Below are 12,418 nucleotides of genomic sequence, written 5' to 3'. Positions count from 1 at the left end.
GGAGCCCCCCTCGGCACCTCTTGGGCCACGCGCCACCGCCTCGCTCATCACCGCCGCCGGTCGCGAGCACGACCTCAATTGCTCCTCTCGTTGAGCTGCTTCGATCCGCCACCTCAAGCGCCACCTCGCCCCGTCCACCCCATTCTGTCGTGGTGGCCAAAGGAGGAAGTGGGAAGGCGTGGCAGCCAGAGGAGGAGGGGGAGGCACGGCAGAGGAGAAGAGAAGGGGACGAAGAGGGAAGCGACGGAGAGGCAAAGGAGCACGAGGTCAAGGCCGATATCAATTCAAAGCCAGCGAGCTCGATCCGCAGCTAGCTCGGTCGCCGCTTGGGCCGCCCGATGTTGTCACCGCTTGGACCGCCTCGCCAGCTGCCACCACTCAGCCCCAATGCCTTGTTTTCTCCGGCCTCGGTTTCCTCTACCGGTGGGGAAAGAAAAAGAGGAGAGGGGAGATGAAAAGTGAAATATTGGTATTGGTGGAACCCACTACAAGTAACTTGCATCGTGGAGTATGTAGTTTAATACGTTCTTGATTTAGGCGGCGTACGAAGAACGGTAAATATCAAGGAAGCACTGCTATTGCCCTAATGACTTTAAGACCACAAACTTCTCTTCACTTGCACAGAAGGCGCGCACACATCAATATGCAGTTAAAATATGTATTACGCGTTTCGGTGATTCCAAAAGGAAGGAATATAATAACTAACTGCCCTTTGTTCAAGAGGCTGTGTTGGTTGGCCAGCCACCAGATTAGAATGCACAAACGTGTGATCTCCGAACGGAATTGTTTCACTTTTGGTCTTCTCTTACAGCGACATATTAATGAAGTATACATACATCAGCTCAAGTACGATTTTCCATACAGAAGAACCTAAAACATGGTTCAAGGTGCAGAAGGTCCATCAGGCAGTTTTGTCTTCCTTTTCCTACCAAGAATGGACGCTTTCTGCAGCCTCACACCGCCAGCGCGCCACTTCTTGAAAGCGGTCATCGAGTCCCTAGCAGATTCGAACACTTCGCGACAGAAAAAAAAAGGGTTACTTGAAGTGATAATAGTTGGGAGCTTGGAATGGTAATGGAAGAAATGCAGGATGATGAGTAAAATCAGAGTTGGGAGAAGTATTTACCTTGAGCTTCTTCTTTTGTAAGGCGCGGAACAAACTTGGGCACTGTCATCATGGAAGAGCTGTGTGACTTGCTTAGTATCTCCTTGTACCTACTAGTGAATGCATAGCGCAAGAACAGTCCAATGCTCCTGTCGTTCACCCTGTTTACACAACCATGCAAACGAATAAATCATTATACACCTCTGCATGTGCAAAGTACACCAATTTAGTAAGATATCAGCATCCAAACATCTAATAATCCCACAGATCACTAGATAAATAACTTCATCATCAGATTCTTAACTCTTCTTGACAGACTGCAAGAAAATAGTGACAACAGCAGTGGACTCCCTCTCTAGAAGTGCATCTCCAAATTCATTGTGGACTTCGTTCTCTGTCCTCATTGCACCTTTATTATGAAAATACCGTAACCATTAGGAAAAGCTGAATCCCGAGAGGATGACTAACGGTGAGCATGAACAAATCATGTATAAGTGGTAGACTGGTAGCTCCAAATGTTAATCCAGTTGCTCACACCCAACACTAAAGCGAGAGACCAAATGAGTAGTTCCATGACTGTTCTATTGGCCAGTAAAACTGAAGGCAAAACACACTGGAGCATCTGACAAGGCAATCCTTCAAATGTTCTGCAGAACAACCAAATACACTTGCTACCCTTTTTTTTTTAAAAAAAAAAAGTCTAATATTGCCCAAATATACAAATGATTTTTGCACCAAACAAGTCCATCTATATGTGACAGTTCGGCCATTTTGGAACTTCCCATACTGAATTTTATTTTTCTTTGTAAGGCAAATAAGGAGAAATAAACATGCTCAAGATCTACAATAAGTGGGGTGGCAAATTCATAAAAAGACATGTTGAAGGGGTCATAAAAAGACATTCTATAGGTGGGGTGGCAAATTCGCAACCGCCACAGTGCCATCACCACCATTACCTTCTTTTAATTATTATATCTATAATATAATATGTTCTTATGCTCATAAAGTTTAGAGGATATCCTTAGCACAACTACAGTTCTCATGTACTCTGTTCTGTGTAAGTTGAACTGGTGTCTTGGTGGCACAGAGATCATTTGTCAGGACTGCTGAAATTTATAATGAATGTTTGGCTGACAAATAGAGGAAACAGCAAGGGACTTTGTTCGAGTATCTGAACATATTGTCAGCAAAAGAATGATCAATCACATTCCGAAAAATTAAGAGCTTCTTTTAATATTCATAGAATGAAATTGAGAAAAAAAATAAAAGAAACAAAAGCATGCCTTAATAAAATTGTCAATCACAAAGGGAAGTTGATTGTGAAGCACCAAGTTAGGGTATGCTAACATCACAATGCCGTGGTTGCAGGCCATGGCCAACGATGAGCAGTGAAGCAGCAACAACAGCATTAAGAGCAGCATTAGATCATCTAGTAGTTGATTATTGAGTTGTATTCAAATATCTATCTAATATCTTTGAGTTGCATGCAGTGCTCCATTAGGTACTTTGCAAGGGATCCTCAGGCCATAATCTCCTGCATTCCAAAGGCAAGAATAGATCAATTATCTACATGTCTCTCTGCACTCCCTGTTCCTCTAATAGGCCTAGTCGAAGCCCTCATCTATCACAGCTACTCTACTACTATTCAAGTCAGCAACACAATTTTTTTTTAGAAAGCAGATCACTGAGTGATCCGGCTTTTAATAGAAAGCCAAACATTACATAGTTTGATACAAAATATAAAGCAAAAGGTAAACTTTTCTGGGGGAACCTTTTTGCCACTGAAAACCCTAAACTTGCCAAGCAAACAGGCAAGTCACAAGTCATTTTCAGCATTTGTAGAGCCTTCAAAATACAGCTTTGAAAGCTAATTTTTATTGTAATATATATTTGTTAAACCTAACAAGACTAATATTCTGAAAGTACTTCTCAGGACAAATCTACTGATTATTTTCATGTATCACATACAAATCCTAAACTCAAACCTATCACAGTTGGTTTACGGAGATAACTAAAATCTGCAAAATATTCAAACTAAATCTTACCAATATCCATAATGCTTTTTTAAAAAGGCAATGGTGGTAGTGGTGGCGAATCTACCACTCCACCTCTACATCAGCTTTACAAATTGCCCTTCGACAGTACTTCCACATATTGTTAGCTTTTCTTGTTCGACCTTCTAAATACAAATTTAGCACAAAAGATTATTTATTTATTTATTATATATACATATAGTGAATCTATTCTACACCCCCCCTCCCATGGGCCAAACCCACCTCCCCCACCCTCCCTATGGCCCAAAACCCCCCTCCCACCTCGGTCAAAGCGTCCTCCCGCCGGTCAAACCCGCCCACCACTTTGCTGCTCTCGTCTTGCAGGAATCGTGCAGTAACAGGACGGTCATCGTGCAGTAACAAGATCACATTATCGCAGTAACAACGTCAAAAAGTAGCCATGATGGATCTTGTTTCGTTAAGCGTTTTTTTATGAACTTCATGGTGCAAACGGATTGGAAATACAAGATATGATGTGAGAGATATTGCTCTCTAAAGATTGAGATTTACCTCTTTTTTAGTCCTTGTCTCACTGGAACAGCGTAGTAACACGATGGCCAATATGTAGTAACACCACTGCTTTTCGCAGTAACAACGTTAAAAAATAGTTATGATGGTTCTAGTTTGGTTAAGCACTTTTTTTTTACGAACGCCATGATGCAAATGGGTTAGAAAAATAAGACATGACGTGTACGTTAGTACTCTCTAAATATTGAGATTTAAAATACTCTAGATCTAAAAAAATTACTACTATAGGGCCACTGTTACTATGCATGTTCTCTGTTACTGCAAATTTCGTCATATTGTTACTGCCAAAAGTGCAGTAACAACCTATACATTTTTGCAGCTTCTGGGATAATGTTACTGCCGAATCATAGTAACAAGGTATGATTGTTATAGGTACATAACTGATTTGTTCACAAATCATCATACGATGATTTGGTTAGAACTGCTTGTCATGAACCATGAGATCATGGGTTCAAGTCTTGAATTCACCAATTTATTTTTAATTTTTCTAAAAAAGAGAGGAGGGAGAGAAAAAAAAAAGGAGGGGGAATCGGAGGGAGAAGCGATGGGAGGGAGAGGGGCACGACGGGAGGGAGAGGGGGCGCGGGAGGGAGAGGGGGCACTGGGGGAGAGGAGTGCGGGAAGGAAGGGGGCGCGGGAGGGAGAGAGGAGCGATGGGAGGGGAGGAGGTGGGGACGGATGGGAGGTGGGAGGGGGTGTAGAATAGTTATTCTAAGGGAGGGGTGTATAATAGAGCTTATATATATATATATATATATATATATGCTAATTTTACAAATAGAACTGTGGAAATGTATCAAGTGTTTGCTTTAACAAAATACGAAGGGTGTGTTAATAAAACAGACACATTCATTTATATCGAACATGTATGATACAATATTATCTGTAGCAAACACAGCAATTTATATGATTCATGATCATCTGTACATAATGGTTTGTTAACATACTGAAGCTGAAGATTAGGTTAAACAACCTGAAATCACTAGATGGAAAATAACAATTGTGCAAAACAAGAACAGCAAGACTAGATACCAAGAAGTGGCAAGGCATGGCCGACCAACCTCTTCTCTTACCACTGCCTCCACATTTTTTGTTTATACTTCTCACTAGAGTTTCAATTGAAGGTGGTTTCTTTAATTTCGGATGATCTACCAATATCAAATCCAACTTGGAATCAGAGATATATTTTATTATTAACACACAGTAGCTATGTTTTGAGCAACGTCATGTTCATCAAGCAGCACTTTCACAACCGCTGCCTGACATCAGCAAGGCTGCAGCCATAATATGGAGAGGAGCAACTCACTATTGCTTATGATTGTTTTCTGTGAAACCAAGCAATTTGTTTGGATAAAAGAGAGGGGAGCAAAAAGATAGATAGGTTGATTAAAAGGAGAGACATTACTGAAATAAAGTGAGTGTTGGTGTATTTTCGATCTTATTTGAAGTGATAATTACCAATGTGGTATTTCCAAGATGTTATGGCATGGAAGTTGGTGTCCATAATGGCAAAACAACCTCCAAAACCACCCTTGCTCTATTGTTTGAAGTCTGGAGATAATCAGATAAACATATCTATTTTTTTTGTTGGAGTTAAGTAGAAATTTTGCAAAGTTCAAGGGTTTAAAATGAACTTGTCTTATGAAAGTATGAAAGAATCTATCTTCAATGGACTCAAAAGCATTTATAATATTGAAACAAACATGCACAAAGAAAAATGTATGTTGTACGCCGAAAGAATTACTTAGTCATTGTAAAAGAAAAGTATTATAGCGTATGTTAATAAGGTCATTTGTGGACAAAATTTTGTAAAGCAATGAAGTGGCTATTCTATCAAATATCACATAGAAACATTTTAATATGAACTAATAATTCAGTAAGATTTTTAACACAAAGGTAAATAATATCTCTGCTTTCTTTTACCGGTGGTCAAACTTTAGAATTGTTGACAGCACAGATTCTAGGGCATCAAGTAAAAAGCGGATGCAGGTAGTAAGCCAGAACTATATCCTAAAAGTGCATGAGATTGAAATCGTTTCAGAACTTACAAAGGGACTATCTTGCATCCTAGCTCATAGAAGTAAGGGCAACGAATCCTCAAATCAACACAGGCTGCATCAGCTTGGATCTCCTTCCGGGTTCTGTAGCAATGTTGTTATGATCTTAGGACAACTTTTCTAGGAAATATTGAAACTACCAGGCATTTGCAATTACTGAAGAAGACCTCTACAGTAAGTTGACAAGAAGTACTTTCATGTAAATCTGTTGAAACATGAATTCTAGCTAAGATTCTCTGTATACAACAATGAAAAACAAGTTATGATGAAACCTACTTCTGGGTGAAGCAAGGAGGTACATTTATTGAAACTGCTTGTTCCAGAGACAGCAGCCCATGTGCAAGCCAAAATGGAAGGTCCACCTTAGCACCCTTTTCAACCTGGAGATAAAGAAGATACAATGTTTAACTGGAGCAAATCTCTCACTTTTGTTTCCAACCAAAGCAAGAAATGATGTGAAGGTGTTTACAAGACAAACTAAAAAAGCATCCACCACCAGATTGTGTTTACTAGAAAATGTGTCATACAAGCCAACAAGAGTACACCTAGCATTCCAAAGCAGTTTTAATAAATAAAATCCAATGGTCATATAACACTCATCTCAGATAAACTCAATTAACTACTGCATAGATTCCAAACCAACTTCCTTCTAGAACAATAGGGATGGAGGAAGAAAGGTCAGTAGGTGCCCTAGGAAGTTACACCATAGCACTAAACCATAGGTGCAAAAGTCACTTACACTGTTTCTTTCAGCGCCAGGATCTAGTAGTCCAACACCATTTGCACTCACTTGAAAAACTACCGAAATAGGCTGCAGTAAGAGTAGAAACACATTTAGATCATATTTGTGCAAGCACACCAGAAGACGATAAAACAATCATAAAATTACCTCCTCCTCCATCAGGATATCATCGATGTCGTAATAACCAGGCATTGCACCAAGCAAACAGAATACTATTGCTTATTCTTGATTTCTGTCACCCTTTGGCATAAGCAGCTACACTGTATAAATAGGTTGCACATTGATGAAAAGCAGCAGTAAATGCACGAATCCAGGACCAAAAAAAAGGGGAATGGGCTCAAAGTAGCTAATGACATTTGGTTGATTTGTTCCCTCATCAATTGGGTGAGTATTACTAGAATTGCTTGTAAAACAAATAACCAATTTTGTTTTCTTCCCCAATTGCAAATCTATCAAAACTCTGAAACATAGGGCTCAATTTCTCATAAATCCAATAAAATCTCATTGAAATTCAACAATACAACAAAAGAATGCATGCAGCAGAGAGCAGACCAGCTCTGCGGAGAAGCGCGCCTCCTGCCACGCCCTCCCCCCAACCTCCTGCCTCACCACCGACCGCCTGCTTCCACGCGCCAGATCCGCACAGGCGCAGCGCGTCGCCGCCCGTTGCCAGCCGCCTCCTGCTCGCCCCAGCGGCCAGTGCCCTCGCCCCGCTCAACTGCGACTGCACGAGCCGCCCCGACTACGCGGGCAGCGCCCCGCCGCCAGAACTCGCAACAACCAACCTCGTGCAATGCAGTCGTGCTTAGAGAGGATCAAAGAGGAGGGGAGGGGGGGAGGCGATTTCCGTTCTCCGCGTGGATTTCCGTCGGGGTGCGGTGTCGGTGTCCAAGATCGGAGTTGTTTCCGCCGCGGCGGCGGTGGGGAATTTTGGCTTCGCGGGTTTCTTTCGGCTTTCCCGCTCAAACAAAAACGAGTAGAGTAGAGCCGAGCCAGCTCCGGTTGGCTCGTGCCAACATAACGAGCTAGGCTCGTTTAGCTACGTAAGGGCAAGATAATCAGTATTTAGATATAGGCCCCGTTCTAACTTTCATTAAAATGAAAGATTCATATCTTTCCTCGTTTTTCGTTGGCACGTTTTTCAAACTGCTAAACAATATATTTTATACGAAAACTTTATATATATAGAAGTTGCTTTAAAATATTAGATAAATCCATTTCTCAAGTTTGTAATAACTAAAACTTAATTAATTACATGTTAATGGTTTCCTTGTTTTACGTACCCGCTTTTAATCTTCATTTACAGAAGAAGCGAATGGAGCCGTAGGATAATTTTTCGATTTGTAGTATTATAGTATTATAAGATACTACCATAGGATGATCGAGATACTATAATATTTTAGAAATTACGTATTTTTATATAAAATATAATAATACATTATATAAATTAAAGCATATAATAATGATTTTGATAAATTTAATTGGTTTTTATTGTAAACTTGAGCATATTTATTCATATTATTATCAATCCACCTTATTTTAAATAATAATTTATAGGATCGTAGACACCATAGAATCAGGATAGCACCTAAGATTTCATACGATCATGTGAAAGTAAACAATAGGATCGAGACACTATGAAAGATAGGGTACTAGACGGGATCGGTATCGTTACAATTTGACAGGATCATAATATCGTAAGAAACTAGAATATGGATCATGATATGACAACCTTGCATGAGGGTGAGGCCGAAGGGGAGAAGTGAATCAAGCGATGTGCACCAGCAAATCAGAAGCAAACAGATAATCAAGTGAAGCAAATAAGGCGAAGTGAATGAAGCAAATCAGCTTCACTAGGTCGTGAAGATGTTAAGGCAGGCGTAGGGCTTGGTGGGCATTGGCTGCACGATGTGGCCCTAGTTGATGAGAGCGTTCGCGATCTGCTTGGGCTCTCGCAGTCACGCACTCGCGCTGGTTGATGCGCAGAAATAAGTTCACTTTGTGACCCTCAAAAGTGATTGAAATCTAATTTGTGATCCTAAACCACAAAACCGGATATCTCGACCCCCAAACTTCTAAAACCAGTGCAATTTGACTCCCTCAGCGGTTTTGGAGGACGGTTTCACTGATGTGGCTCCTACATGGCGATATTGACCGAGTCTTTGTTCCATGTGGCGTTGACGTGGCACTTACGTGGCATGAGAATTAAAAAATATGTGTGGGACCCGTTTGTCATTCACACACAAAAATTTGTGGGGCGCACTAACTCATCTCTCTTTCTTCTTCCTCCCCTCTTCCATTTGGCGAGGGCCGGAGCGGCAGCGGCGGCGGCGAACAAGGACGACACTGGCTCCTCCGTGTTGGCCGGCGAGCGAGGCTAGTGCGTGGGCCGCTGCCTTCAACCTCCGCCTCCGTCGTGGGCCATCGACGATGCCAAGGACAACCCCCGCCGGTCGACTTCCTCCACGACGCTGACCCCATCTCGCCGAGTGCTGGCCTCGCCATCGTCGACTCCTCCACTCCCGGGACTGCCTGGCCCCATCCCTGCACACGATGCTCCCCACGTCGAACGCGGCGAGGCCCGTGTCCACGCCTTTCTTGAGCAGCATGGTGGTGACGCGCAGGACGCGCTCGCACTTGGCTGGCATCTCCCAGCCATGGAACCTCAGAATGGCGATGTCCTCCTCGGCGTCCAGTGACCTTATGTACTCCACCGTCTCCTCGCTGAATGGCTCCCGACACTGCGGCTAGTAGAACCACTCGAATATGCAATCCTCAAACTGCACATGCGTGATCGATGCATGATCACCAACGAACAAAATGGAAGTCAATTAGCTAGAAGAAAATCTGTCAGCGTCAGTGCTTACACTCTCAGGAAGACAGTATCCATGGTCGATTGGAACCAGGGAGAGGCCATGGCCTTGTTTGTCTCTGCAGGTGAGGATGTTGCCGGCGTACCTGCCGGCGTTGGCCAACCTGATGTCCAACACGCAGATCCCATCTCGCCGAGCGCTGGCCTCAGCATCGTCGACTCCACTCCGGGGACCGTGGCACCACCGCCAGAGGGGGGTGGCGACCGCCTCTTCATCGAGCCGAGATCCACGGCCATAGACCCGCCGGACGAGCTCCCCCCGCAGCCTCAGCCTCAGCCCCATCGCGGCACCGACTACCCAGCCTCATCCGCTCCCTTGTCTACATCATCGCCGTCGCCGTCGACCGGGAGGATGAGCTCCCTGCTCCAGAACCCGTATCAGCTCCAGCCCACCGCCGCCGCCACCACACCGCGGCCCATGCCCCGCCGCCTGCCGAAGGGGAAGAAGGGAGAGAACGAGAGAGAAGGGAGAGAGGGAGGAGGAAGAAGGGAGGACTGACATATGGGCCCCACATGTTAGTGGGCCCACATTTCTTTTTGTGTGAATGACAAACAGGTCCCACGCATATTTTTTAATTCTAATGCCACGTAAGTGCCACGTCAATGCCACGTGGAACGAAGACTCGGTCAATATCGCAACGTAGGCACCACGTCAGTGAAACCGCTCTACAAAACCGCCGAGGGAGTAAATTTGTATTGGTTTTAAGAGTTTGGGGGTCGAGATATCCGGTTTTGTGGTTTAGGGTCACGGATTAGATTTCGATCACTCCTGAGGGTCACAAAGTGAACTTATTCCTGATGCGCACGTATTTGTCTCTTTGAGGCTATGACATGGGCCGAGGGATGTTGCGGCTGCTATGGCCATGGTTTTGAATCTTTTGATGGACTGCGCACCCGCAGGCTTCCAATTGTACTCCTTGTAGGGCTCTACCTTGTTTGGCTCGTGGGCAGCTCGTAAGTGGAGACTGCGACATCTTCCACGGCAGTGGGTGCCTGCCGCCCCCGCCGACGATGGCGATGCGCCGAACTACACGAACCGGAGTTGCGACGAGATCGGGCCCAGGTTTTTCAACTTGGGTATTCGAAATTGTAAGAGAGAGAGAAAATTTTCAAACCCAAGGTCTAATAGTTGTATAATATGTAAAGGTATAAACATGTTTTCATAAAGTTATAAATGAATAGAATTGACCATAAATTGAATGCGTTAATTTATTGAGCATACAAAACCAAGACCAAGAAACCGTTCAACTGGTTGTCCCGTCTTATTGACAAACCGCGAGCAAAGAACCAGTTGGTTCTTGATTTCTTTTTTTTAGCAACTTTTTCTAAAAAACTCTTTAAATTAACCATGGGACCCTTTTTTTCTCTTCATGTTTCAAACCTACAAACAACAATATCAAAGAGCAATTGAGCAAACTAGAAAAGCAGCACAGGTTCGGTGGTTCCTAAATCCTAATCTAGTAATCTAGATAGTCATTCATAAACTATGAAGCTAAAATAATCAATACACTTCAGTTCACCGACTCGGCGACTCACCGTTGCAGTTGCTCGAATGCTCGGTTGCTGTGATGTTGCTCGAGGATGGGAGGCCGAAGGCCGCGAGGCGCGCAGGCGGCCGCCGGGCGCGGGGCGCTACCGCGCCGGCCAGGCGCGAGGTGCGGAGCCGCGGAGGCGGCGAGGTGCGGAGGCGGCGAGCGGCGAGCCGAGCAGCCGGCGAGCCGGCTGTGGCCTGTGGGCGGCCGGCGAGGCAACGCCGCGGCCGCGACCGCCGACCGGGCGTCTGGGCGTCCGGCGACGGCGAGGCGCGCGCCGGCGCGCGCAGGCGGCTAGCGGGCTGGGCAGCGCGACTGGCGACGGTGAGGTGCGCGGGCAGGCGGCCGGGCTGGCGCGGCGACGGCGCAGTCGGCGCGTGCGTCGACTGGCGGCGGCTTGCGACGCGTGGGCGTGGCGGCTGGGATGGGAAGGGGAGGGAGGTGAGGAGATGAGATAGGGTTAGAGAGGAAGTGTGCTTTTTTCTTCTATTGGGCCAATGGGCCTGAAATGGTGGGTGGTGGGAGGGTTCAGTTTGGGCTTCTTTTCAGTTTTGAATGGGTATAAGTATTTTTCCTTTTTTTCCTATATATACATATGGAATATATACTTCATATATGTATTTTTGTTCAAAAATCTTGGGTATTCATTTGAATACCTATTAATTGAATTGGGCCCGCCCCTGAGATTATTGTGCAATCCTCAAACTCCACATGCGTGATCGATGCATGATCACCAACGAACAAAATGGAAGTCAATTAGCAAGAAGAAAATCTGTCAGCGTCAGTGCTTACACTCTCAGGAAGACGGTATCCATGGTCGATTGGAACCAGGGAGAGGCCATGGCCTTGTTCGTCTCTGCAGGTGAGGATGTTGCCGGCGTGCCTGCCGGCGTTGGCCAGCCTGATGTCCAACACGCAGATCCCATCTCGCCGAGCGCTGGCCTCAGCATCGTCGACTCCACTCCGGGGACAGTGGCACCACCGCCGGAGGGGGGTGGCGACCGCCTCTTCATCGAGCCGAGATCCACGGCCATAGACCCGCCGGACGAACTCCCCCCGCAGCCTCAGCCTCAGCCCCATCGCGGCACCGACTACCCAGCCTCATCCGCTCCCTTGTCTCCATCATCGCCGTCGCCGTCGACCGGGAGGATGAGCTCCCTGCCCCAGAACCCGTATCAGCTCCAGCCCACCGCCGCCGCCACCACACCGTGGCCCATGCCCCGCCGCCTGCCGAAGGAGAAGAAGGGAGAGAACGAGAGAGAAGGGAGAGAGGGAGGAGGAAGAAGGGAGGACTGACATATGGGCCCCACATGTTAGTGGGCCCACATTTCTTTTTGTGTGAATGACAAACGGGTCCCACGCATATTTTTTAATTCTAATGCCACATAAGTGCCACGTCAATGCCACGTGGAACGAAGACTCGGTCAATATCGCAACGTAGGCGCCACGTCAGTGAAACCGCTCTACAAAACCGCCGAGGGAGTAAATTTGTATTGGTTTTAAGAGTTTGGGGGTCGAGATATCCGGT

The 12,418-nt window shown here is 45.5% G+C and overlaps 1 protein-coding gene across 2 annotated transcripts; it reads right to left on the bottom strand.

The window, feature by feature from the left end:
• Positions 1-674: 674 nt before the first annotated feature.
• Positions 675-11,346, bottom strand: LOC4345149 (DNA replication complex GINS protein PSF3). Of its 2 annotated transcripts, none has more exons than XM_015795301.3 (7): positions 10,895-11,346; positions 6,634-6,746; positions 6,484-6,555; positions 6,021-6,124; positions 5,736-5,828; positions 1,127-1,266; positions 675-1,013 (listed from the first exon to the last, which is right to left on the bottom strand). In XM_015795301.3, the coding sequence occupies exons 2-7, from the start codon at positions 6,676-6,678 to the stop codon at positions 883-885; spliced, it is 585 nt and encodes a 194-aa protein (XP_015650787.1). In that variant the 5' UTR covers positions 6,679-6,746; positions 10,895-11,346; the 3' UTR covers positions 675-882. The 2 variants fall into 2 exon arrangements, with proteins under 2 accessions (XP_015650787.1, XP_066159565.1); XM_066303468.1 differs by having other exon boundaries at positions 6,634-6,741.
• Positions 11,347-12,418: the final 1,072 nt, after the last annotated feature.

The sequence above is a fragment of the Oryza sativa genome, chromosome 8 (genome assembly GCF_034140825.1).
Source record: "Oryza sativa Japonica Group chromosome 8, ASM3414082v1".
Classification (NCBI taxonomy): Eukaryota; Viridiplantae; Streptophyta; class Magnoliopsida; order Poales; family Poaceae; genus Oryza; species Oryza sativa.
Note: the sequence above shows the minus strand (reverse complement) of the source record. Positions and strands in the feature narration are given on the sequence as shown.

Coding starts and splice junctions, on each gene's coding strand:
- LOC4345149 (XM_015795301.3), bottom strand. CDS start 6,678: ATGCCTGGTTATTACGACATCGATGATATCCTGATGGAGGAGGAG. Junction 6,556..6,633: donor ATATCCTGATGGAGGAGGAG/GTAATTTTATGA, acceptor CTCTTACTGCAG/CCTATTTCGGTAGTTTTTCA. Junction 5,829..6,020: donor CCTCCTTGCTTCACCCAGAA/GTAGGTTTCATC, acceptor ACATTGCTACAG/AACCCGGAAGGAGATCCAAG.